Genomic DNA, 24,959 nt, shown 5'->3' with positions numbered 1-24,959 from the left:
TTACTGGAAGCAAAGACAAAGGACTTATGACAAGAAACAAGGTACAAGAAGAACTATGTTTAATTTCTCAAATTGAGCCTAGAAATGTTGATGAAGCTAGTAAAGATGATTTTTTGATTAAAGCTATGAAAGAACTAGAACAGATTGAAAAGAACAATACATGGGAATTGGTTCCTTGACCTTAGCATAAAAATATTATTGGAACTAAATGGGTATTCAGAAATAAGATGAATGAACAAGGTGAGGTTGTGAGAAACAAAGCAAGACTGGTATGTAAAGGTTATTCACGGCAAGAAGGTATTGATTTTGAGAAAATATTTGCACAAGTAGCTAGAATAGAGGGAGCAAGAATGTTTTTAACATATGCAACTAACAAAATTTCGAAGTGCATCAGATGTATGTCAAATCAGCTTTTCTAAATGGAGAACTAGAAGAAAAGGTATACGTTGAGCAGCCTGAAGGTTTTCGTTTGACAATTCAAGGAGATATAGTTTGTAAGTTGGAGAAAGCATTGTACGGATTGAAACAAGCACCTAAAGCCTAGTATGCGAGATTGGATAAGTATTTGATAAGTTTGGGATTCGCAAAAGGTAATGTTGATAGTAATTTGTATTTGAAGGAGGCTGACAATGGCTTACTAACTGTTGAGGTATTTGTGGATGACATAATCTTTGGAGGTGATGATGAAGCAAGTGAAGTGTTTCCAGTAGAGATGAAGAAAGAATTTGAGATGAGTGTGATTGGTGAGATGAAGTATTTCTTGGGATTGCATATTGTTCGAAACAAAGATGGTATTTTCATATCACAAGCTAAGTATCTGAAAGATTTGTTGAAAAGATTTGGTTTGGAAAGTTGTAAACCTATTGGAATTGGAACAGTGACAAAAGCAGCAAGAGTGATGATGTTTGAGAACAATGTATCTAAGATCTTTTCGAGAGAAGTGGTGAACACAGCAATATACACTATGAATAGGGTACAAATCAAACAAGGCATTGGTAAGACACCCTATGAACTTTGGTTTGGACATGCACCCTCAGTTAAGTATTTCATAATCTTTGGAATTAAATGTTACATTAAGAGAGATGGTGATATTGGTAAGTTTGATTCAAGAAGTCATGAAGGTATGTTTCTTGGATATTCTTTGGAAAGTAAGGCATCTAGATGTTTTAATCAGAGAACTAAGACTCTTGTTGAGAGTGCAAATGTCAGAGTTGATGAGAAGTTAAGAATTCAGGAAAGAATACTTGATTACAATTCTAATGAAGAGACTAATCCAAGGCCTAATTCTAATGAAGAGACAAATCCAAGGCCTAACAAAGAGAATGTTGATCGAGAACTATTTTATGAGACTAACATTGATTTGCAGGATGAATTTCAGAGAGAAGAACCAAGAATCTGAACATAGAATTGAAGTCAAAGTTGAAGCAGAGACACCTAACAGAAATGTGATAAAGAATCACCCTACTGATCAAATTATTGGAAGCAAAGACAAAAGAATTATGACAAGAAACAAGGTACAAGAACTATGTTTAATTTCTCAGATTGAACCTAGAAATGTTGATGAACCTAGTAAAGATGATTTTTTGATTACAGCTATGAAAGAACTAGAACAGATTGAAAAGAACAATACATGGGAATTGGTTCCTAGACCTTACATAAAAACATTATTGGAACTAAGTGGGTATTCAGAAATAAGATGAATGAACAAGGTGAGGTTGTGAGAAACAAAGCAAGACTGGTATGTAAAGGTTATTCACGGCAAGAAGGTATTGATTTTGAGAAAACATTTGCACAAGGAGCTAGAATAGAGGGAGTAATAATGTTTTTAGCATATGCAACTAACAAAATTTCAAAGTGCATCAGATGGATGTCAAACCAACTTTTCTAAATGGAGAACTAGAAGAAGAGGTATACATTGAGCAGCCTAAATGTTTTCCTTTGATAGTTCAAGGAGATATGGTTTGTAAGTTGGAGAAAGCATTGTACAGATTGAAACAAGCACCTTGAGCCTAGCATGCGAGATTGGATAAGTATTTGATAAGTTTGGGATTCGCAAAAGGTAATGCTTATAGTAATTTGTATTTGAAGGAGACTGACAATGGCTTACTAACTGTTGAGGTATTTGTGGATGACATAATCTTTGGAGGTGATGATGAAGCAAGTGAAGCGTTTCTAGTAGAGATGAAGAAAGAATTTGAGATGAGTATGATTGGTGAGATGGAGTATTTCTTGGGATTGTGTATTGTTCGAAACAAAGATGGTATCTTCATATCACAAGCTAAGTATTTGAAAGATTTGTTGAAAAGATTTGGTTTGGAAAGTTGTAAACCTATTGGAATACCTATGATAACTGTATGTAAATTATCTAGCAATGATGAAACACCTACTATTGAGCAGAGAAAGTACATATCTATGATTGGCGGATTACAATACTTAACACACACTAGACCTGATATATCTAATGCAGTTGGTATTGAGGCGAGATTTCAAGCTAATCCTAAAGAGACATTATGTAGCAATAAAGAGAATTTCCAGAGATTTGAAGGGTACGCCTGATTTTGGGTTATGGTATGACAAATCAAATGATTTTACCTTGTGTGCAAACACTAATGCTGATTGGGCAAGAAGTGTAGATGACAAAAAGAGCCCTCGTGGTGGAGCATTTTCTTGGGAGAAAAATTGGTTTCGTGGCTAAACAAGAAATAGGATTGTATTTCACAAAGTACGGCAGAAGCAGAATATGTAGCAACAACAAACAGTTGTAATCAAATTATATGGATGAAGCAAATGTTAAAAGATATTGGGATTGAGTTTTCAGAGCCTGTTATCATACATTGTGATAACACAAGTGTAGTGAGTATGTCAAAGAATCCAGTTTTACATTCAAAGACAAAGCATATATCTATTAAGTATCATTTTTTGAGAGAGAAAGTAGCAAAGAAAGAGATCAAACTGAAGTATATTAGTACAAAGGAGTAGACAACAGACATATTTACAAAACCTTTGCTAAAGGATACTTTTGAGCTTAAGATGTATGCTTGGGGTTATGCCCTAGCCTATTTTTGAGTAGTTGATGCAAGCGTTGGATCAGTCCAGTGGTAACAGAGCACTACTTTTATCTGGACTGGATGTTTGATGCTTCCTCTATTGGGGAGTATTTGTGTTTGAGTTGAGTCATTGAAGACCCTTGGTAAATGGTACTTAACAGTGTCTGTAGACACTATTTCATATCTTATGAAAAGAATAGACATAATGATACCTTTGTCATTAATGTCAATTGTAAAATCCCTAACTAGCTTCTAGTTTCAATGTTGATGCACAACTTATGTTTTTTTGACATTTTATGAATTTTATAAATCCTTTCAAGAAATTTAAAATGCCAATATGAGAAATCAGGCTGTAACTAGAAATTAAAACCACAATGCACTTTATTTGGTATTATCATCAATCAGAATTACATATTATTAAATGGCACTTGGATTGCAATATATATTTGACAGGTGTCTCGCTAAATTGCCCTCCTACTGTCCACGTTTGCTTCTTATTGCCAATACCTAGCTGTATACACTTGTGTCTTCAATGTAGAAGGTTGTGAGAAGCATAGTGTGCAAAGCTGGTGCGGAAACATGGCTTCCAAATACTTCGCACACGGCTGTTGGAGTGTAACGCAGGCCCAGAATTATGATCGCAACCACTGCTGGTAATTATCGCAGCCCACAACAATCATTTACTGGCCCCCCCGACCAGATTATAGCTCCTAGAAAAATAATACCAACCCTGAATTTTTAATGGCAGGCCTCCTAACAAGTAACGCAAGTCTGTACTATTGTCTACAGGCCCTTTAGGATAGATCACAGGCTACTAGCCTCAATCCTTCAATATTAACCAGCTTTCCAATGCCCAAATATGCAGATAAAATAAACCCTCGAAGTCTCACAATAACAATCCTCCAAGAAACAGTAACACAGTAATGGAAGACACTAAATTATTTCTCAAAACTTAAAATCCAATCTCCCAATCACAGAAAATCACAGATAGGAGATTTAACCAATGAAACCACTATACATCAGCAGTGACTTCAAATAATCTTCAGAAACTTAGAGACCCTTATACTTCAACAAGGGCTCATAATTCAGAACTCAGGAAAAAACCACAAAGGCAACAAAATCAAATATATATTCAAGCGTGTTTTTCTCAACAAAATGAGCTCTCATTATAATCTTTCGTTGGCCAAAGTTTCCTAAAAAACTCCACTTCAAAAATTGTGAAAGTTTCCCAAAAGAACCCAACACTTGAAACTTTCCAACACACTTTTTAGAAATATCTCTTAAAAGTCATTATTATAATAATGCAACTTAATAATTAATAAATAAGAGCACATGCAATTATTAAACCTATTTACTACAGGTGATGACCAACTGCCAAGCCACCCACTGCACTGCCAAGAATAACAACTACCAAAAATAGACTTACTAAAAATAGTAAATCCACAACTGAGACCCCCAAAACGCTCTGTCAGCTCACGAGGGTCGCTATGATGAGTTAACTCCTTCAGCTACGTAGACCTGCCAAAAATGGGGACATTATAGTCCTCCCTCCCCAAGATTGTTTGTCCTCAAGCACTCTGGCATCATACAAAAACCTCCACTGAGATCCCATAAGAAACAAGTGATGTCCCTGTCCTCACTGAACCAAGAAACAGTGACACAATAATGGAAGACACAAAATTATTTCTCAGAACTTATAAATCCAATCTCCCAGTCAAAGAAAATCACAGATAGGAGATTTAACCAATTAAACCACTATACGTCAGCAATGACTTCAAACAATCTTCAGAAACTCAGAGACCCTTATACTTCAGTAAGGGCTCATAATTCAGAACTCAAGAAAAAGTCACAAAGGCAACAAAAGCAAATATATATTCAAGCGTGTTTTTTTCAATGAAATGAGCTCTCATTAATAATCTTTCATTGGCAGTCTTTGCAGTCTTCATATGGTCATGGGAAAGATGTTAATGATTGCTCAAGTTTATTGATTGGTAGCTTGGAGGTAGAGGTATCCTACGAGGCTGCCTACACTAGTGCACTTGGTGGGCATGTTGATAGCCCATGTGAAAAGATTGCCCAATCAGCCGACGATGCAAACTCCATCTGTTATATTAAAGTTGATGGTTATATGGATCGGGTGAATTTGTCCCTATATGTGGTGTGAATTCTTCTTGGCATGGATCTACTTTTGATCATAGTGCTGTCCCTACATCCTTTACGCAATTGCACATGAACATTCATGACATTGATATGTGATGAAATGTATTCCCCTACCTCATGTATATCAGATTTCTCTCATACACCTACTAGTTCACCTAATTTGGAGAGTCAAATGAAAGCAAATGAAGTTTAAATAATTGCAATTGTATCATGATTTGATGACATCCATGGGATGATTGAAAAATACCTATAGAAGGAACAATTGGCAGGGAAACAAAAGGGGCTCAGAGAGGAATTGTCTCAATTGCCAGTGATCAAAGAAGGGCTGAAAACAATGAAACCAGATTATCTACATCTTCTTCACTTTGTGATTAATAACTAGGTCTTGTGGAGACTTATTCAGAGGCCTTGAGAAAGAAGGAAGAAGTAGATACACTTTCCATTGAGCTTAGAAATACTAAGGACACTCTAGAGTCTACCTTTGTGGCACTTCAGGCAATTGAATATCAAGTGGTTGAGCTTGGTCAAAAATTAACTTTGGCATATTCTACTTCAGCTCAACAATCAAATATAACAAATGAGGACCAACAAGTAACCGGGATTGATGAACTTCAGGTGGATGAGTTCATACAAGAAGATCCAATTAGCCGCAAAGAGAATGTAATGTGAGAGCATGATGTTGATTGTCAATCAACTGTGGCAGAGAATAAACTACATAATGATACAAATTACAGCTTTGAGATTAAGACTTTAACATGGAGGGAAAATCAATTTCACCAAGTTGAACCTCTTGTTATAGTTTATAAAAATGTGTACCCAGAATGGAATTAACAGCATAAGCCGCAAACAAGGTTGACAAAACGAGGGTTGAGAGGGATGAATATGATTCATCAACAATCAGTAGGCAGATTTTCCTTAGTAATGAGTCATTGACTGAGGTCAGTGTTTTTTATCGCAACTATACAATTAGGAGTGCTTGACATTTTCCTCTTGATCCACACATGGAGGACTTTATGCAGGTGCGGATTAGCTCAGGGGTTGTATCATCTATTATGGGATGAAGGATTGTCATCTTTAGGAGATGGGACTAGAGTGATTGTGGAAGATCAGTTGCAGGAACACTAGTCAGTTTCCCTCATACTAAAATATTATCAAGAGGGTTGGTTACTTCTATATTACAAAGATTTCATACAGATACATGGTTAAAAGGTAGTTCGGTGTCACTAGCTAAAAGTTGGATTACTTGCAGAGTCTGCACCACAGATGGAAAACTCACTTAGCAAAACTCACCAAGCCAAAAAAACTAGGGAAAAATTCTACCAATTTTTAAAAAAATCTCGAAGAAAAACTCGAGAACCTAAAATAGTAAACAACTTAAATTTAATTAAAAATACAATTTTTTGCAAAATCCATGAGAAGATGCATCCAATGACTTAATTAATGAGAATGCTAAAGAAACAAGCAGAGTTCATCTATGCTCCACGGGGACGTGTTTCTGGACCTTTTATGCTCGTCCCTGTACCAAGTACGAAAGAGGGACACAGATACCTATTTCCGCGATCCCCTGCGACATCCCGAATTGGGAAAAATGGGTACCGTCCCCGAAACTTGCAATTATTTTTGCTAGGAAACGAGGGTATGGAATCCCATACCGGTGACTCCATTCCCATCCCTAAACCGTCCCCTTTTACTAATGTCATCCCCTTTTTCCCAGCCGGTGACGACTAAGTTAAAAGCCCAAAAAAAATTATTATTATTTTTTCAATTACGCCCGAGCCCCACATGGACGTTGGAGGTTTCTAAAATAAGGGAACCCTAATGTGGCTTCAAATAACAAAAGGTAAATACTAAAAGAGCATTGTTCATTTGGAGTTGTTTGCAAACTGGGAAGAGGAAGAGGAAAACAGCAACAACAAAAGAGGAGTGCATTTTAGAGGTGCAAAAGGAAGTTTTGCCTTCATTTCTACTTCATTCCAGGTATGTTTTTTATTTTCTTTTTGTTTGATTCAAACTTTATTGTTGTTTGTTGTCATTTTTCAATTTTTCCAATGACATAGAAAGGGCATGTTGAATGAAACATTGAAATGTTTTTTTTTTTTTTTCCATAACTTGTAGTAGTACAAAACATTGTAAAATCCAAAGGCAAAAACATGAGCAGCAATGAGAGTGAGGGAAGTAGTGATAGCATAGATGTTGCTATGCAAGAAACTCAAGTGTCACATTTACAAAGACCAAGAAAAAGACCTAGACAAGCCATGTATGATGAGCCTAATATAGATGTCCCTATGAAAGATGTAATGCCTAATCCATTTGAGTGCCCTTCCAAAGCACTAAAAAAAAATGCCAAAGGCCCATTCAACCCTAAGAAACCTCTCCTACAATTTGCCACATAAGTAGACAACAATAAAAAGAAAAATTCGACGGGTAGGGGGGTAGTAGGGAATGGGAGTGTCATATATGTAAGAAGCATTATTTTGGGTGCTACACAAGAGTGTATTGTCATCTTTTATGGATAGGTGGGCAAGGGGTGAAAGGTTGCAAAAAAATTAAGGATGATCAAAAACTTGAGGCCAATAGGTTGTATGTGGAGGGGGAGTTATTGAAATCCAGAGGTGCTACAGGTAGCACACCCACACCCTCATTCACTCCCACACTCACTCCCACTAGCACTGTTAGTAAAGGGAAGGGAAAGGCCAAGAGAGATACCAATGTGGCTGCTTTATTTAACATATAAGCAAAAGAGAGAGTTGAAGAATCCATTGGCAGATTTCTTGTTGCTCATGGCATACCATATCATGTTTCTCGTTCCTTGTTCTATAAACAAATGTGCAAAAATATTTATGCTGTTGGTCCCTCATTTGTACCACCAGGAGAGACTAAATTACGCACCATCCTTGACAAAGAGTACTCAAAAGTAAACATTTTGATGGAGGATATGAGACAAACATGGATGAGTGATGGATGTTCTATCATCGTGGATGGTTGACCGATATCAAACATCAGCCACTCATCAATCTTATTGTCACTAGTACAGCAGAGGCCTATTTTCTTAGAGCCGTTGATTGTTCGAGAAAAAAGAAGGATGCATACTTCCAATTTCAGATTTTGAAGGATGCTATAGAAGAGGTAGGGGCTTCAAATGTTGTGCAAGTAGTCACTAATTCAGCCTGGGTGTGTAAATCAGCTAGATTAATAGTAAAGAGCACTTATAGACACATTTTTTGGACCCCATGTTGTGTACATGCATTGAATAACACCTTGAAGGACTTTGGGAAAATTGATTAGATAAAGACTATGGTCTCTGAGGCTAGAGACGTGCAAATGTTTATTTGCAATCATCATACATCTCTAAAAAAGAATCCCTCAAGCCTGTGGAGACTCGATATGCTAGCTACTTCATTTTGTTGGAGAGGATGCTTGAGGTCCAAGAGGCCTTACAATCCATGATGGTCAATGCAGAGTGGAATAGATGGTATGAATCAAGCACCCTGGATGGAAGACTTGTCAAACGAAGAATTCTAGATGAGAATTGGTGGACCACAACGAGGTAAGAAACTTAAATAATTGACATCATAATTGTTATTGCTGATTTAATAAAACATTTCTGATTTAAGCAGTTGCTGATTTTTTTAACATATGATGCTTCTCATTTGTAATTTTCTTTCATTTGCGGATACATTTGCTCCTTCATTGACCCTATTATCCAGGTCATTAAATATGTTGATACTGACTCTCCTAGCGTTGGAGAGATTTATGAGACTTTTGATAGCATGCTTGGGCAGATCAAACAAGCTATTGAAGAGAAGGAACCTACTTTGGAGTTCTATGAGGAGCATCTAAAGCCCATTGTAACGAAAAGATGAAACAATATGAACACTCCACTTCATATGGCAGCCTATGCAGTCAATCCGAAATGGTATGCACCAAGGCCTAGGAGAGTGCCTCCATCTAGTGATGAGGAGGTGAGTTTAATTTATGTTAAAGATTTCTGATTTTATAATACGTTTTTAAAAAATTTATTTTATTTGTAAAGTTTATAAACTCTAACTTCTTAATTTTTGTTTGTTCAATATAAGTGAAGGAGGGCTTCTTCAAGGCCCTTTCAAAAATGTATAATGCAGAGGATGCTGCAAACATTCAAGGGCAATGGCTTGACTTTGCCAATCTTCATGGTCCAACATTTGGTAGACTAGAGGCAAGGACTGATAGAGCTACATTAGCTCAAAGGGACCCTATTGGATGGTGGACATGGCATGATAGAGACGCACCTGAGCTGAAAAGCCTTGCCATCCATCTTCTCTCACAAGTTGCGAGTTTCTCTGCTGCAGAGAGGAATTGGTCTACATATAGCTTCATCCAATCAGTCAAGAGGAACAACCTTACCTCTAAACGATCAGAGTAGCTTGTGGCTATTCATAGTGTATTGCGACTATAGGAGCGACAGAGTCTTGAGTATCAACAGACTCCAGCACTACATTGGAATGTTAATCTTGAGGATGCATTGCAGATTGATGAGGATAACACACCTCCAGGGCTGCTTGGTTCTATCGGATGAGGACCTGCTGCCTACCCCTGCTAGTGATTCAGAGGAAGAGACTGATGATGATCTTGATTTAGATACAGATTTAGATTCCTAGAGGACAGCCATATATTTGGCTTTCCGCTTTGCAGATACATTATTGCTTTTGATTATTATGGAGTTGGACATCTCATTTACACTTCTAGTATTTACTTTCATTATGTCATTTTGATTTCATGCATGATGATGACACATTGATACTTGGAGCCTTTGGGCATTATTGCTAATTGTATGCGATATTCGGATGTATCATCATATCATATTCTCATTTTGATTTTAATCTTGATAGTTTTCAATTTCCATGTATTCTATGGTGAATGGTTTATCAATGTTATCATTGTTATGATATGCATATTTGAAATATATCTCTAAAGAAGTCTAATTCTCCATATATAAAAAAATTTAAATCCCCAATATTTTATAGTCGTCCCTTGAGGTCCTATCCCCTAAATTTTGGCTTCGACCCGTACCCATACCGGAAACACGTTCTCATCTCCTAAAACTTCCCCGTCCCAAAAACTCTGTGGAGCATAGGAGTTGATGACAGGAAGCATAATTGTAATATGTTTCAATAAAACTAAAAGTAAATACATCATTATAGTTAGTTTCTATAAAACTAGAAGTAAATACATCATAGTAAATAGTTTCAATAAAAGTAGAAGTAAAGACATCATAACAAAATAGTTTGAGAGTGAGTTTGAGCAATTTTGGCCTTGTTAGAAAGTAATGTTTGTCTTAAGTGTGAAAAATTGGTTCGGCTAAGTCTATCAAGACTCAGGAATATAGTATTGAAACCAAATGATTTGTGAGAAATTGTATTAGAATCATTCGAAAACCCTTCTTCCAGCTTCAATTTGACCTCAAATAGCCAAGATAGGTTGTGGGAGATAACACTGTGGAAGGCATGTTGAAACCTTTGGCTAAGCCTGGAATTTTTTGAAAAGCCTCAAAATCTAGAATCTACATTTTAACTCCTATGAAGTTGAAACCTATGTCAAACATCTTGACAGTATTTGTACATATATGAATTAAAAGATCATACTTAAACATTATAATTGTATAAATCCTCCAGTCCCTGAGCTGAAAAATGACCAAATCCTCCCGCACATAAGAAATAAGCTTCAAAAATGACTTTTTTTCTTTTAGACACTAAAAGAAAAGCTAGTGAGTTTTTTTCAATAACTTGCGAATTTTACTAGAAACTCACCAAAATAAATTAATGTTTTTGGCAAGTTTTTCTAGAAACTCATCCTCAACCCACGAGTTTTTCTCTAAAAAACTTGCCAAGTTTTAAGTACTCAATGAGTAGTTTGCAATTTTTCCATCTATGGTCAGCATATTTGTGGGACACTAGCAAAATTTGAAGATAGATGTGGGCTTGCAAATACCTTTGTTGATTTGTATCTCCTCATACAAGATGGACGTAAGCACAATTTTTGCTAGGAGTCCAGTGATGATAGGGTTAGCATTGCAGTTTGGGTGGGATCCACTGATTGGCTTCACCACTTCTAGCATGGTGAAGATGAGGTTAGAATTGAGCAACAGTAGTGTATGGATCTTCGTAGCATACTTCTATTTAGAGTTTGGGATTCTTTGGTTGCATTAGGATTATAGTCAGGGTTCATAGTTGAGCATTATAGCATGTTCAATGCGCTAAGAGGATATTGGTTCATCCTTGACTTTCTTGGATATATTTTGATTTTGATGGATTATTTTGGTGTGTGAGGGTTCGATGGTTGGCATCATGTTTGTCCTTGCACAGTTGTGAGAGGTGAGTTAGGTAGGCTTTCTAAATTGCTTTCTTTCAAGATATTCACTCCTACGACACCTATTGTTGTATTACTCCTTTCTAGCATGGCAATGTTATGATTGTGATAGTTGGGCCGATATTATTGGTTTCATTGCAGGTATTATAGAGTTAGTGGGTGACATCAAGGGCATTACATAGGTCTTCATTTGGGATCTAGGTGGAACACTCCCATGGGTGTTTATGTATCAAAGAGCTAATTGGAGAGACTTGTGTCATCCATTTCTTGAGAGAGGACAATGTTGGTCTCCCACCACTGCTTGACATTAGAGGTGTGTGAGATTACAACTGGAATGAAGTTCTCGATTGGATTGAGGGTGTTCTCATATATGATAGAAGCACATTGCCGAATGACTCAATTCACTAAGCACATGGAGAGTTTTGGGATCCTGGCATTCAATTGATTGGTGCATTGGTTTATTATGAATTGCTTCACAACTTCAAGGATGGAAATGTTCATACAAGTGTAGCACAGCAGATGGGTGGTGCATCATTCTGGAGGCAAATATGGGATCCAGGCATTTGGTTTCAACAAGCAAGTGCAAGTTGCTTGAGGGAAAGCAATCTCTAGGAAGGGAGGACTATAATGTCCCCTTTTCTGGGCCATTAATACATGATGTGTCATTATCCCTTTTTGCCTTGGTCTCATGAGCTAACCAAGACTTTATGGGGATCAAAGTGAGAATTGGCCTCGATAATTCCATTTTCAAGCCAATCAAAGTTGTTTTGACAGAGTTTCCAAATACTATTTATAATAAGTTGATAGAGCTCGGTATCCTTGGAATTTCAATGTTGGACAGGGAGTGTCTCACTGAGACCTTTCCAACAAGCTATCACACATGATCTTTTGAGTCTGATTGAACAATAACTTTTATGCTTGAAGATTAAATGATTTATTAATAAAGCGTCTATTTTATTGAAGTACATATAATTAGGTTACATTATTATTAAAAGAACACTTTATTCATTTAAGTAGGAAATGGGAAATGATATTTTGAAGTCCAATATAAAGAGACACAAAAGGAATGTGAAGAGTCAGCCAAAAGTGAAATGAAGAGTCACAGGATTGTGCTCTAGAAGAAAAGGGAGAGGTCCATTCTCATATGCTCGGATTATGTTTTGACTACTTTTCTTTTGGAGAATTTGGAAGATTCAACTTTCAACAGGTTTCAGAAAGGAAATGCACGAGTTTGCGGACAATACGCAAGTGTTTCACTTAGTGTTTCAAACTCATATTTTGGCATCCAATCTAGTACGATAATAGATAATTGTCTATTATTAGTTAATGGTTATCTGTTGTAAATATCTAGTTAGCTTTAATTTGCTTTCATTTTTTAAGCTTTCTTTGTTAGAATAGAATGTTTCTATTCTTTACGATCATTTCCTAAGAAAACATTGTTTTATTCTTTTGTATATAATGAACTTTCAATCTCTGTTAATAATAAGCAAATATTTTACCAATTACTTCCATAATATGGTATCAGAGCCAATGCTTCATTTTTTTCGAAAAATTATAATTTCTTTTCGAATTATTTGTTAAAAAAATTTAAAATTATTTTTGAGATTTTTTCACATAAACCCAACAGGGGTTTTCGTTCATTTTTTGGAGAATTACAATCATAAAAAATTGAACCAATATTACACTTAGCTAGGGTTTTTCAATGAAATAAATCATCAAATTTGTCTGAAAATCTCCAAATTGTGACTATTCATATGTGCCGAACTAGTGCCTATACATGTGTGCCGAACTTTGGTGTCGTTTTTGCTGATATAAGGCACCTCACGATTCTGCATTTCTGCAATTTCAGGTTGAAGAACCTGTTCATTTTGTGCTGTCCCTACCAAAAATGCCTCTTCCAACCCCAGCATCGCCAATTCGGGCTTTTTTTACAGCATTCTATCATTTTTCTTCAAATCCAAGCTTTCATGGCTACTGATAGTGTTATTTTCGAAACCCTAATTTTTTACCTTAAAAAATAAATTTGATTACAAATTCTTGGTGGGCTTTTTGAGAGCTCAATTGGGTTGTCGTCCATTTTCAGGGTGCCTTGTTTTGTGTGTGTCGATTTTCAAGCCAGCAGCTTCAAAAAACGACGCCATATTCCTTCTAGCTTTTTCGAGCTCTCTTCTGGGTCCCTCAGATTTTTCTGGGTCTTCCATTTTTTGCCTCAAAGAATGTGCCATGGCATCTCTGACAAACATTCTACCCGAACACAACTCCAAATTCAATGGTCACAATTATGGCACTTGGAAGCAGTGGATCATTGCAATTTTTGAATATCAGAACACCGATCAACTTATACTGGGTGTTATGAAGCGTCCAACTTCTCTGGGTTCTGATCAGGCTACATGGAATCTAAATAATTCGAAGGCAGTGATGCTTCTCAAATTATCCGTGGCTGATGATCAACTTTCTCAGATTCCATTCGATAAGACAACTACCGAAATCTGAACACATCTCAAAGGTCTTCATGAGATTTCTGACAAAAGCAAAGCTTTCTTTCTAAAGAACACACTATTTTCTATTGTCATGGATGAGCAAACCTCGCTCTAAGCACACTTGAATAGGATTCAGGAAATTCATGATCAATTACTTGCCATTGATCGCAAGATGGAGGAAGATGATATTGTGGTTATCACTCTTCAGAGTTTACCAAAGTCCTATGAGCATTTTATCGAGACTCTCAACATCACATCTACTGATGTTGATTTGAAGTTCACTAATCTTTGCACCCTGCTCCTTTAGTAAGATCGGTGGAAACAACAATTCCATAGCAGCTCCAATTCCACCTGCACAGAGCAAGCATTTGCTGCGAAATTCTTTCAGAAGGATAGAGGCAAATTTCAACAACCATCTCAGCAAAAGTCTTCTGCTCCAGCATCAAATGGTTCCCGAAAGAACATTCAATGCAACTACTGCCACAAGTTTCGACACATGAAGATTGAATGTCAAAAACACTTAGCTGCACAATCTAAGCAATCTAAATATGCAACCCAAAGCGAATAGTGCAAAGCACACTGAGCAGACGAAATCTACCTTTTACGCCTTCATGGCTAAAAGACCTACAAATCATGTGAAGTCGTCTACCTGGTACATTGATTCAGGTGCCTCTTGTCATTTCACTCACCGCAGAGACTGGTTTACTAACTACCAGCCTTATTCATACTGTTATTTTTGGCGATGGAGAAGAGTACACAGTTGTCGGTAAAGGCAACATTCAGATTCAATCTGCTAGGAGGAATCTCATATTCCTTGATGTGTACTAGGTTCAAGGGATGGAACTAAATCTACTCTCAGTTAGTCAGTTACTACGACATCCACACTTGGTAGTCACCTTCAGTTCACATCAATGCACCATCACTAATTGGGTGACCAAGTCTACTGTTGCAATGTGTCTTGAGGATCATGGTCTCTTCAGACTTACTGATTCTAGTGATTTTTAGGACTTAGCTATGGCTGCTCGGGTGGTCTTTTGTTAGCACACTTTGGCATCAGCGATATGGGCACTTAAATGTGCATTATCTCTCACAACTTGCTCGGGATGAGCTTGTTCTTGGATTGCCAAAGATTTGGACTCAATAACTTGGAGTTTGTGATGCATGCCAGGCTGGGAAGCAACATCGCACACCTTTCACTAGTGGCAATTCATGGCGAGCTTCTCAAGTATTTCAGCTTGTTCATGTCGATATCTAGGGCCCTATGGCCACTCCTTCTGTTCTTGGGTCCAGGTATTTTCTATTGTTTGTTGATGATTTTAGCAGAAACCTGGGGGTGTATTTCCTTAAAAAGAAATCAGATGCATTTTCTATGGTTTAGAAGTTTAAACCTTTAGTTGAAAAAGATTTTGGGAAATCTATTATTACTCTTAGATCAAACAATGAGAGGGAATTTTGTTCTAATGTTTTCTCCAGCTTCTTGGATACACATGGCATCAAATGTCAGTTAACCACACCTCACATGCCACAACAGAACAGTGTAATTGAATGTCGGAAAAGGACAATCACCGAGATGGCTTGATCCATGCTCGAACATAGACATGTTTCAAAGAAGTTTTGGGCAGAAGCAGTTAACACTACCTATTATCTGTTGAACCAGTCACTCACAGTGGCGGTCAAAGGTAAAACTCTATAAGATGCCTAGTCAGGTTGCAAGCCCAGAATCAGTTACCTAAAGGTTTTTGGCTCCCTTGCTTTTGTTTGGATCCCTAATGCGTCACGCACCAAGTTGGATGCCAAGAGTCAAAAACTCATGCTTGCTGGATATAGCAATCTTTACAAAGCTTAACGCCTGATTGATGTAGAGACATCTCGTCTCTTCTACAGTCGTGATGCAATCTTTGATGAGCAGCGAGAACCTTTCATGCTCGTTTCTCGATACAACAGACCAGCCTGTAAAGGTTCATAATTTGGGAGTTCGGCTTCCATTAGTTCACCTGATGGGAGGGCTCCAATAGCTCCTACAACTCCAGTTATACCAATCATACCTGTAGAGACACCTCTGACTTCTCCTGTAGGATCACCTCGATTTGTAGATGCTTCACCTGAGTTTGATCCTGATTCTTCCGATGAGGGCCCTAATCGCCAAGCATCTCCTGATACTAATGTTTGTCATTCTCCTATCCGGCCTAAGTGGTGGGCTAAGACACTTGTTGATCTTCATCATGATGAGCTCATAGATGAGAACTACTCAGAAAAAGAGCAAAACTACAGAGTTTGTTAACTTTTCTCTCATAGCCAATATTCACAGTGTGTTCGAACCTCAAACATATTCCGAGGCTAAAGGAATTCCAAAGTGGGAATAGGCCATGACATCTAAACACCAAAGCCTAATGAAGAACAACACCTGGGTCCTTTCTGATCTTCCACCAAGGAAGAAACCCATTGGCTGCAAATGGGTTTATAGAATCAAATACAAATTGGATGTTACTTTGGACACGTACAAAGCTCGTTTAGTGGCAAAGAGCTTTTCTCAGTGTCAGGGCATTGATTATGAAGAGACCTTTACTCCTACTATAAAGATGAGCACCATCAAATTAGTCCTAGCCATGGCAGCACAGTTTGGCTAGAAGGTCCATCAGATGGACGTCAAGAGTGTTTTCCTGAATGGTGATCTCCATGAAGAGGTCTGAATCAAATACAAATTGGATGTTACTTTGGACGCGTACAAAGCTCGTTTAGTGGCAAAGAGCTTTTCTCAGTGTCAGGGCATTGATTATGAAGAGACCTTTACTCCTACTATAAAGATGAGCACCATCAGATTAGTCCTAGCCATGGCAGCACAGTTTCGCTAGAAGGTCCATCAGATGGACGTCAAGAGTGTTTTCCTGAATGGTGAAAACCATGAAGCGGTCTACATGACGTAACCTCATGGTTTCAAGGTTGTTGGTAAAGACCATCAAGTTCTCAAATTGGTAAAAGCCCTCTATGGCTTGAAGCAGGCCCCTTGGGCATGGTACATAAAAATTGATAAGTACCTCAATGACCAAAGCTTCAAGAGGAGTTCTTTAGACTCAAATTTGTATATCAAGACTACTGACAATGACATCATCCTTCTGGTTATTTATGTGGATGATTTGATCATCACTGGCAGTTCGGCATTTTTGATTCAAGGAATCAAACAAAATTTATGCCAGTCTTTTGATATGACAGACTTAGGCTCATGCATTATTGTCTAGGTGTTAAAGTTTGGCAATAGTCTTTTAGTGTATTCATCTCTCAGTCCAAATATGCCAAGGCCCTGTTAGAGAAATTTTGTATACAAGATTGAAAACCTGCATCTACACCTGTGGAGAAAGGTCTCAAGTTATCCACAAACTCTGATTCTCCTTCCATTGATGATACTACATAGAAGCAACTAGTAGGCAGCCTCATCTACCTCTCTGCTACTAGGCCTGATATCAGCTTTGCAGTCAACTATATTTCACAGTTTATGACAGCTCCTAAGGTTGATCATTGGATGACAGCAAAATGTGTGCTTCGTTATGTGAAGGGCACTTCAAATTATGGACTTCTGTACTCTCAAAGCTCTAATCCTAAACTCAGTGGGATCATAGATTCAAATTGGACAAGCTCTATTGATGATAAAAAGTCAACTTCTAGATATGTGTTCAATTTGGGATCCGATGCAGTCACATGGACCAGTAAGAAGCAGCAGGCAGTTTCTCTCTCCTCTACAGAGGTCGAATACAGAGGGACTGTTAAGGCAGGATGTGGTTGTTTGGCTTCGTCGGATGCTTGGAGATATGCAAATGTCACCAACAAGACCAACTAATTTGTTTGTTCATAACATAGGCGTTATCAAAATAGCACGAAATCCAATCTTCCATGAACGAACCAAGCATGTGGATGTTCACTATCATTACATACGACAGTTAGTTGAAGACGGAACTATAGATTTGCAATATGTTCCTACCACATATCAGACTGCAGGCATTCTCACCAAGCCTCTTGGTCCTGATAAGTTTGTCAAATTCAGAGGACAACTTAACCATTAAGGGAGGGTATTACGATAATAGATAATTGTCTATTATTAGTTAATGGTTATCTATTGTAAATATCTAGTTAGCTTTAGTTTGCTTTCGTTTATTAGCTTTCTCTGTTAGAATAGAATGTTTCTATTCTTTACGATCGTTTCCTAAGGAACCATTGTTTTATTCTTTTGTATATAATGACCTTTCAGTCTTTGTTAATAACAAGCAAGTATTTTACCAATTACTTCCGTAATACAATCTTGCTCTAACTTTTTGTAACTACAATTGGATTTTGTTAGTATTCTACTACATATTTAAATGCAATACCATTTCAGAATCTATTCATCTGGAAACCTTGCGTTGGATGAGTTGAAACATTTACATGCAAATTATCTATTGAAATTTTTGTTGAACTTGGGGTATAATATCCATTGAGGGTATTACGATATCCACCTTAGTGCCCTACAATTGTGGATCTGAAAAGAGTTAACTAAAGCCAACACTAGACAACCTAATCTAATCTAAAAGTAACTACTAGTTACAAGATGAGTGGGCATACTCAAAGCCACTTCAACAAGTATTAACATAACAATCGATTTATCACTTTGAAAGAATCAAATAATTTGTAGTGAATTTGGACCAGATTCAAAGAAATTTTTCAAGCAAATTTGGATTCACAAGTGAGTTTTCAAGATTCTTTCTCATTTGTTTTAAAACCATTTTGTTTTGTATTAAATGCATCCAAGTTTATACAAACTCTCTCATACTATTTCCAATCTACTCTTAGCTCTTTTTAAAAGGTAATGAATAAGATCTAACACCAATTTTTAGCAAATTTTGCAAATTTTTCATAGTTTTCTCAAAAAAAATCATCATTTTTCTTTAAAAAATCAAACCTAACACTTTTTTTTGTTTTTTCTTTCAAGTCTCAGCTATGTTTTAAACTTATCTAAAGTTTAAAGTAACCTAGTTTGTTTGTAAATTTCTATATTAAATCTCCAAATTTGTACCCTTATTTTGTATGTGACATTTGTAGGTTGATTCTTCATCAAAAGGGCAAATAGGGATGCCTCTACAACTGAGTCTGTCAATGCCCTAGTAGATGCATGTCCATCACAATAAGTAGGAACATATTCTGAAAGGTTAGAGACAAAGCATGGGCATATGCTTTTGAAGGATCCACTTATAATATTGTGATATGCATAAAATGTGGAAAAGCTATTAGTGGAGGCATATCTCATTTGAAATACCACCTTGGAGGGATAATAAGGCACGGCACAAGGGTTTGTCAACTCACCAAGGATAAACTAAAAAGACATGAATGCCTTATTCTCTACTGAAGAAGAGAAAAAGTTACAAAGGGAAAAGGAAAATTGGCTATGGGGCCAGCCATTTCTGAGTTGCAAGGCATCTCAAGTGTTAAAGTTTTGCCCAAAAATAATGATAAACAACAACAAAGAAGATCAAAAAAGATACAAAAGGCACAAGATATTTATCCTAGGAAAATCCTTCCACTTAAAGGGAAAAACCTAGCCACACCAGAAAATATCTCTTTTATTGATAATAAAATGTTCAAGTACAATGCTTTTCACTTGATAGATTTGACAATAAACTAAGCAATCACATATATAGATTGAAATGAGACTCTTCATATTACACCTGAAGGTCTCTTCAATTTCCAAATACAAGACTCTTCATATTTCCAAATGCATGCCTCTTCACATGATGCAAGACACGTGTCTCTTTATGCTTTCCTACACAGGCCATAGTACACTCCCATCTTCTTGCAGATGCACACATATTGCAAATCCAATCACCAATGATTTTGGAATACCAAAAAAAATATAACAAAGAAGACTTTTGCTCCCCAATTTCCAATCACTGTACAACTTGGACAAACGACACTTGTACAAAGAATCTTTAAAATAGTGAAGACACCCAACTTTAGCATTTCCGACAAACATAGAATCTCACACAACCTCAGTACCCCACGACGCTCAAAAGCATCTATCATCGACAACTAAGATGTCACACATATACACTCGAGCCACCTCATCCATGAAGAAACCATGTCATGACACAGCCACCTTGAAAAAGGCATCCAAAATAAAATTAAAAAATGGAGATCGCAGACAAGGATTCAGCTCAAATAATAATTACAAAATGTTACAAATAATTGAGAGGTGACTTCCACTGAAGACAAGTCCCGAAAATATGAACAAAGAATAATAAATATGGTCTTGACAGAGTCTCGGTAGAATACAAGAACCAGCTTCCAATGATATGAGAAATAGGAACCAAAGAATGTAGATGAACATCAACACAAGAGAGCTCAAATAAAAATATGAAAGAAAACCAATAACATAGAACCATACAGCCTAATGTAGGAAGTCGGATGACATCTTTGGATGAAAACAAATCAAAGGAATGATAATCACAACAATTACTAAGAGAACCCAAAGCTGAAGATTGCCATTGATAGAATAGCAAGGAAAAAAAGATGCCTTCTCAAGCCACGATAAAAGAAAGATGCAAAGGCTCGAAGGGAACTTGAAATAAAGAACAGATGCAAGTAATTGACCTCTTCTTGCAGCTACATAAATTTAACACATCCAATTCTCATCAAATATACAAAAAAGAAAAGAGACTTCCTTCATTGCTGTAATCAAAACAGCTCAAATACCATGCTAAAATTTTGCCAAGAAATAATGATAAACAACAATAAAGAAGATAAAAAGAGAGACAAAAGACACAAGACATTTATCCTGGGAAATCCCTTCCACTTTAAGGAAAATATCTCTTTTATTGATAATAAAATGTTCAAGTACAATGATTTTCACTTGATATATTTGACAATACACTAAGCAATCACATATATAGATTGAAATGAGACTCTTCATATTACACCGAAGGTCTCTTCACTTTCCAAATACAAGACTTCATATTTCCAAACGCGTGCCTTTTCGCATAACGCAAGACACATGTCTCTTCATATAATATTATCACAAATAGATACAATATATAGGTATTATCTCATTTTCAACATATAACAAAATTAGAGGTAAAGATCTCTATTGCAGCTACTATCTTCAACATCAAGACTCCAATTATCTAATTTTTTAAGAATCATTTATTAGTTCACAATCACCATCATTAATTATCTACATTTTGCTAAAACAAAAATCATTTCATAATGTGGGTTGTGACTAGGTATCCCAAGCAACCTTCATGAAGAAGCACTACTTGAGGGCATAGTGGGCTTTCAACGTGGCCCATAGATCTACAAATCTACCATCCCCTTGGCTTCCACTTTTGTTGGTTCTAGTAAAAAACCACCACAACCATCTTCTATAGATGGCTTTTTTGTGCACAAAAACACTCCTAAAGCACAACCATTTCTGGAGGGTACTAGTTGGAACAACAGTGTGCATTGGCAAGTTGACATTTAATGTGCCAATTTTTTGGTTTTTTAACATCCCATTCAATGTTGTAGCTGGTCCCTATTGGCTGAATTTTGTGCAAAGAATTACTATGGCAAGAAAGGGCTATAAGACATCTACTTCTAAAGACTTGAGTGGCAGGTTAGTTCATTTGTTTTAATTTTTTAATGTTTTATAGTTTTACAATTTACTCATTTTTGTTCAATACAAGTATTTTTTAATCAAAATTGTGTACTTAATTTTATTTTGTGCTTGTAGGTTGCTCAAAGATGTTATTTCTAGGGCCAAAGATGTGGTAGGAGACAAAAGCTTACAATGGAAACAACTGACTACACTATCCTTTCAAATGGATGGATGGATGGAAAAAACCGTACCATCATTTCTTTTTTGGTTTCTTGCAAGGATCAAGTGATCTTTTTGAAATCCTTGGATGACTCAAACAAGATGAAGACAACTGAAACTTTGGCTCTAATTTGAAGCAAGTTGTGATGGAGGTGGGGGTTGCTCATGTGGTGCAAACAATAACTGACAATATAGCGGCATATGTGGCAGTGGAGAAGATCCTCCAAGTATAGCACACTTTTTTGGTCTCCTTGTGCAGCACATGTCCTTGACCTTCTTTTGGAGGACATAGGAAAATTGGGTTGGGTTAGATCCTCCCAACTGCTTCATTTCTTGAGGAGTGAAAGGAAAAATTTTAATTTAGCGGATACCATTATTTGAGCAAAAGGAATCAAATTCTAAAGAGCGAAATTCACCACTATTATCGATTTACAAACAATTGATCTTATGACCAATCTGAAGACTAATTTTCAATTAATGCTTTAAAGTATTTAATATTGCTAAAAACCTTAGACTTTCTATTGATCATAAAAATCCACTCTTTTCTTGTGCAATCATCAAAAAACGTAACAAAATAATTTGCTCCTCCTATGGAGGTTACCCCAATGGAACCGAATACATTGTAATAGACCAATGCTAATGGTGTGCTCTTCTTTTCATGTCCGAACTTCAAGAAGCTGACCTACTTCTGCTTGCCATAAAGACAATGTAGACAAAATTGCAAAACAATGGATTTGAGCTCCTGTAGTTGTTCCCTCGTGCATAACATCAAGGACTTTCTTGCTCATATGACCAAGCCTTTGATGCCATAGTTTGGAGTTGCTATCCACAAACTGTCATGGCTGCTCCCACTTCACCAATGCTTTCTACAATATACAAACTACCAACTTTGTCTCCCTTCGCAACTACCATAGAACCTTCGGTTTCTTTCCATCTATTAGTTAGAGTAGTAAGAAAGCCCTGTGTGTAGATTTAACTTACCAAAATCAAAATTCTTTTTAACTTTGGAACATGACACACATCTTTCAACAACAACAAAAACCACCCTTACAAGTAATTTCACATGCTTTAAAGGCTCCTAAATGTACCTCTCCAAACTTACCTTCTTTATATTTTGTGAAGTATTTTGTACATGGGAAAACATGGAATGAAGCATCGGAATCCAAAACCTAAAAATCTAAAATAGTCTTGCTTGTTGATAGTATCAACACACCATCATCCTTGTTGTACGTTGTATTTGCTTCACGGTCCCACACTCTATCTTGTGCTCTCTTATAGTTTCTACAATCCTCCTTGACATGGTCGACTTTGCCACAAAACCAGCAATTGCCATTTCTCCCTTGACTTTGATCTCCTTACCAATTTGGATCTCCTATGATGATTATTTCAACCTCTATTGTGGCCCCTTCCTCTATTACCAGTGCTTGCCACCGTTAAAGCTTCACCAAATGAGGACTCTTGATTTCTTCTTCTCATGTACTCACTAAGAAGAGTGGCTACCACATCACCATAAATCAACTTATTTTTATCGGAAAACAAAGTGCTCACCACACCATCCCAACTATTTGGTAAGGAACATAATAAGAGGACTACCTTCTTCTCCTTGTCTAGAGTCATACCAACCGAACTTGACCTATTAAAATATTTGATTCATTGATGTGATGGAACATATCAGTTCTTTCCTTTATCTTGAGCTTGTAGAGCTTCTTCGTGATGAAAACTTTGTTTGCAGCTAATGCCATTTCATATATGGCTTTAGGCTTGTCCCAAACCGCTTTAGTTGAAGTTTCTTTTGCAACATTGAAGAGAACGTTTTCGGATGGCAAAAGAAAAATTGTTGCCATTGCCTTACTGTCAAGTGTTTCTCAATCTTCATCTTTCATTGAAGATGGCTTCTCTGCTTTTCCCCCAAGTGCGAGTGCAAGATCTTGCTTTATCAGCAATAACTGCATTTGCACTTTCTAAAAACCAAAATTGTGTCTAGAGAATTTCTGCACCTTCAATTTTTCCATGACTTCGGAATTTCAACCACTGAAATCATGCCCATCAACTCTGTCTTACTCTGATACCAATTGTGAAGATAGTTTGAAAGTGCAAACAAGAAAATACAGATTAACAATAATAAAATCAACTAAATGCACAAGGAAAAAGTGACACAAGGATTTTATAGTTGTCGAACAATTTGACTACCCACATTTAGCAGGAGTCTTATTAATTCTCGTATATGTTTGTACATCACAGCTGTAGCTTAAAAAGGCAAATTGCATTACTCGCACACCTCCAATCATACATATTTATAAAGTCTCTCATGGAATTGAAAAGACTCTCATTTAAGGGAAAGACAATAAATTGGAATAAGAAAATAAAAGAAGTAAAAGGCTGTTGGGCTTCACACACCCATAAACATGCACACCAACTCAGCTACATGTAAGCTACAGTTAGACTTGTCAGCGTTTCAATATGACCTGATTATTGTTTATGCATCAAATATCTAACGCCTTGAAATTTAAGACAAGATTTATCTTAACGGTCATAGTTCTTGATAAATATCAGTTTCCTTTCTAGACTAATCCATTTTAGAAACCGAATTAAATGAACGCAGCAGCATACCTTCCCTGAACCGAGGAAGCCCGTGAGAATGGTTGCAGGAATCCGAGTATCGACCGGGTATTCACCTGAAGTTCCAGTGCTTTCGTCCTGCGCTGTTGTAGAGGAAGCCTGAGCTTTAACCATGGTTATGGATGAAACCTTATTCTTTCTCCGCGCTGCAGTTCGCAGTGTCCAGGTCACCCCAGGGTTTAAAGAAAAACATTTCAGATTACAGATTGTATGAGCGTTTTTACTAAAGGCGTTTGAAGGACTGTTCAATTTGCCGCTTGTATTTTTCTGCAACAAAAGAGCATTTCTATTCTTATGAATTGTAGTTACAGGCTGCGCCATTCGCATGTAAGACGCGCTCAAGTTCATGGCCATGGCCGCTACGCTGATAGAAGCACAGTAATCAATCGGGTTTTGCTGCAATAAAGAAACACGTCGAACTAATTAAAAAGGAAATAATCGTTGCAGGGATAAAGAAACGACAGGCATTATCTAATCAACATCTATTCTAGAATC

General features: G+C 36.9%; 1 protein-coding gene across 1 annotated transcript in view; it reads right to left on the bottom strand.

The window, feature by feature from the left end:
* The window catches only part of LOC149556671 (uncharacterized), a 191,409-nt gene extending 166,547 nt beyond the window's left edge, over nucleotides 1–24,862 (bottom strand). The window contains exon 1 of the mRNA XM_089831091.1: nucleotides 24,456–24,862. Coding sequence (XP_089687217.1) covers nucleotides 24,456–24,818 — 363 coding nt within the window. The 5' untranslated portion in view covers nucleotides 24,819–24,862. The remainder of the gene's footprint in view (nucleotides 1–24,455) is intronic.
* Nucleotides 24,863–24,959: the final 97 nt, after the last annotated feature.

The sequence above is a fragment of the Cupressus sempervirens genome, chromosome 5 (genome assembly GCF_028749045.1).
Source record: "Cupressus sempervirens isolate cs-2001-9-10 chromosome 5, ASM2874904v1, whole genome shotgun sequence".
In the NCBI taxonomy this organism is placed as follows: domain Eukaryota; kingdom Viridiplantae; phylum Streptophyta; class Pinopsida; order Cupressales; family Cupressaceae; genus Cupressus; species Cupressus sempervirens.
The sequence above is the reverse complement of the archived record's forward strand: the minus strand, read 5'-3'. Positions and strand labels throughout refer to the sequence as shown.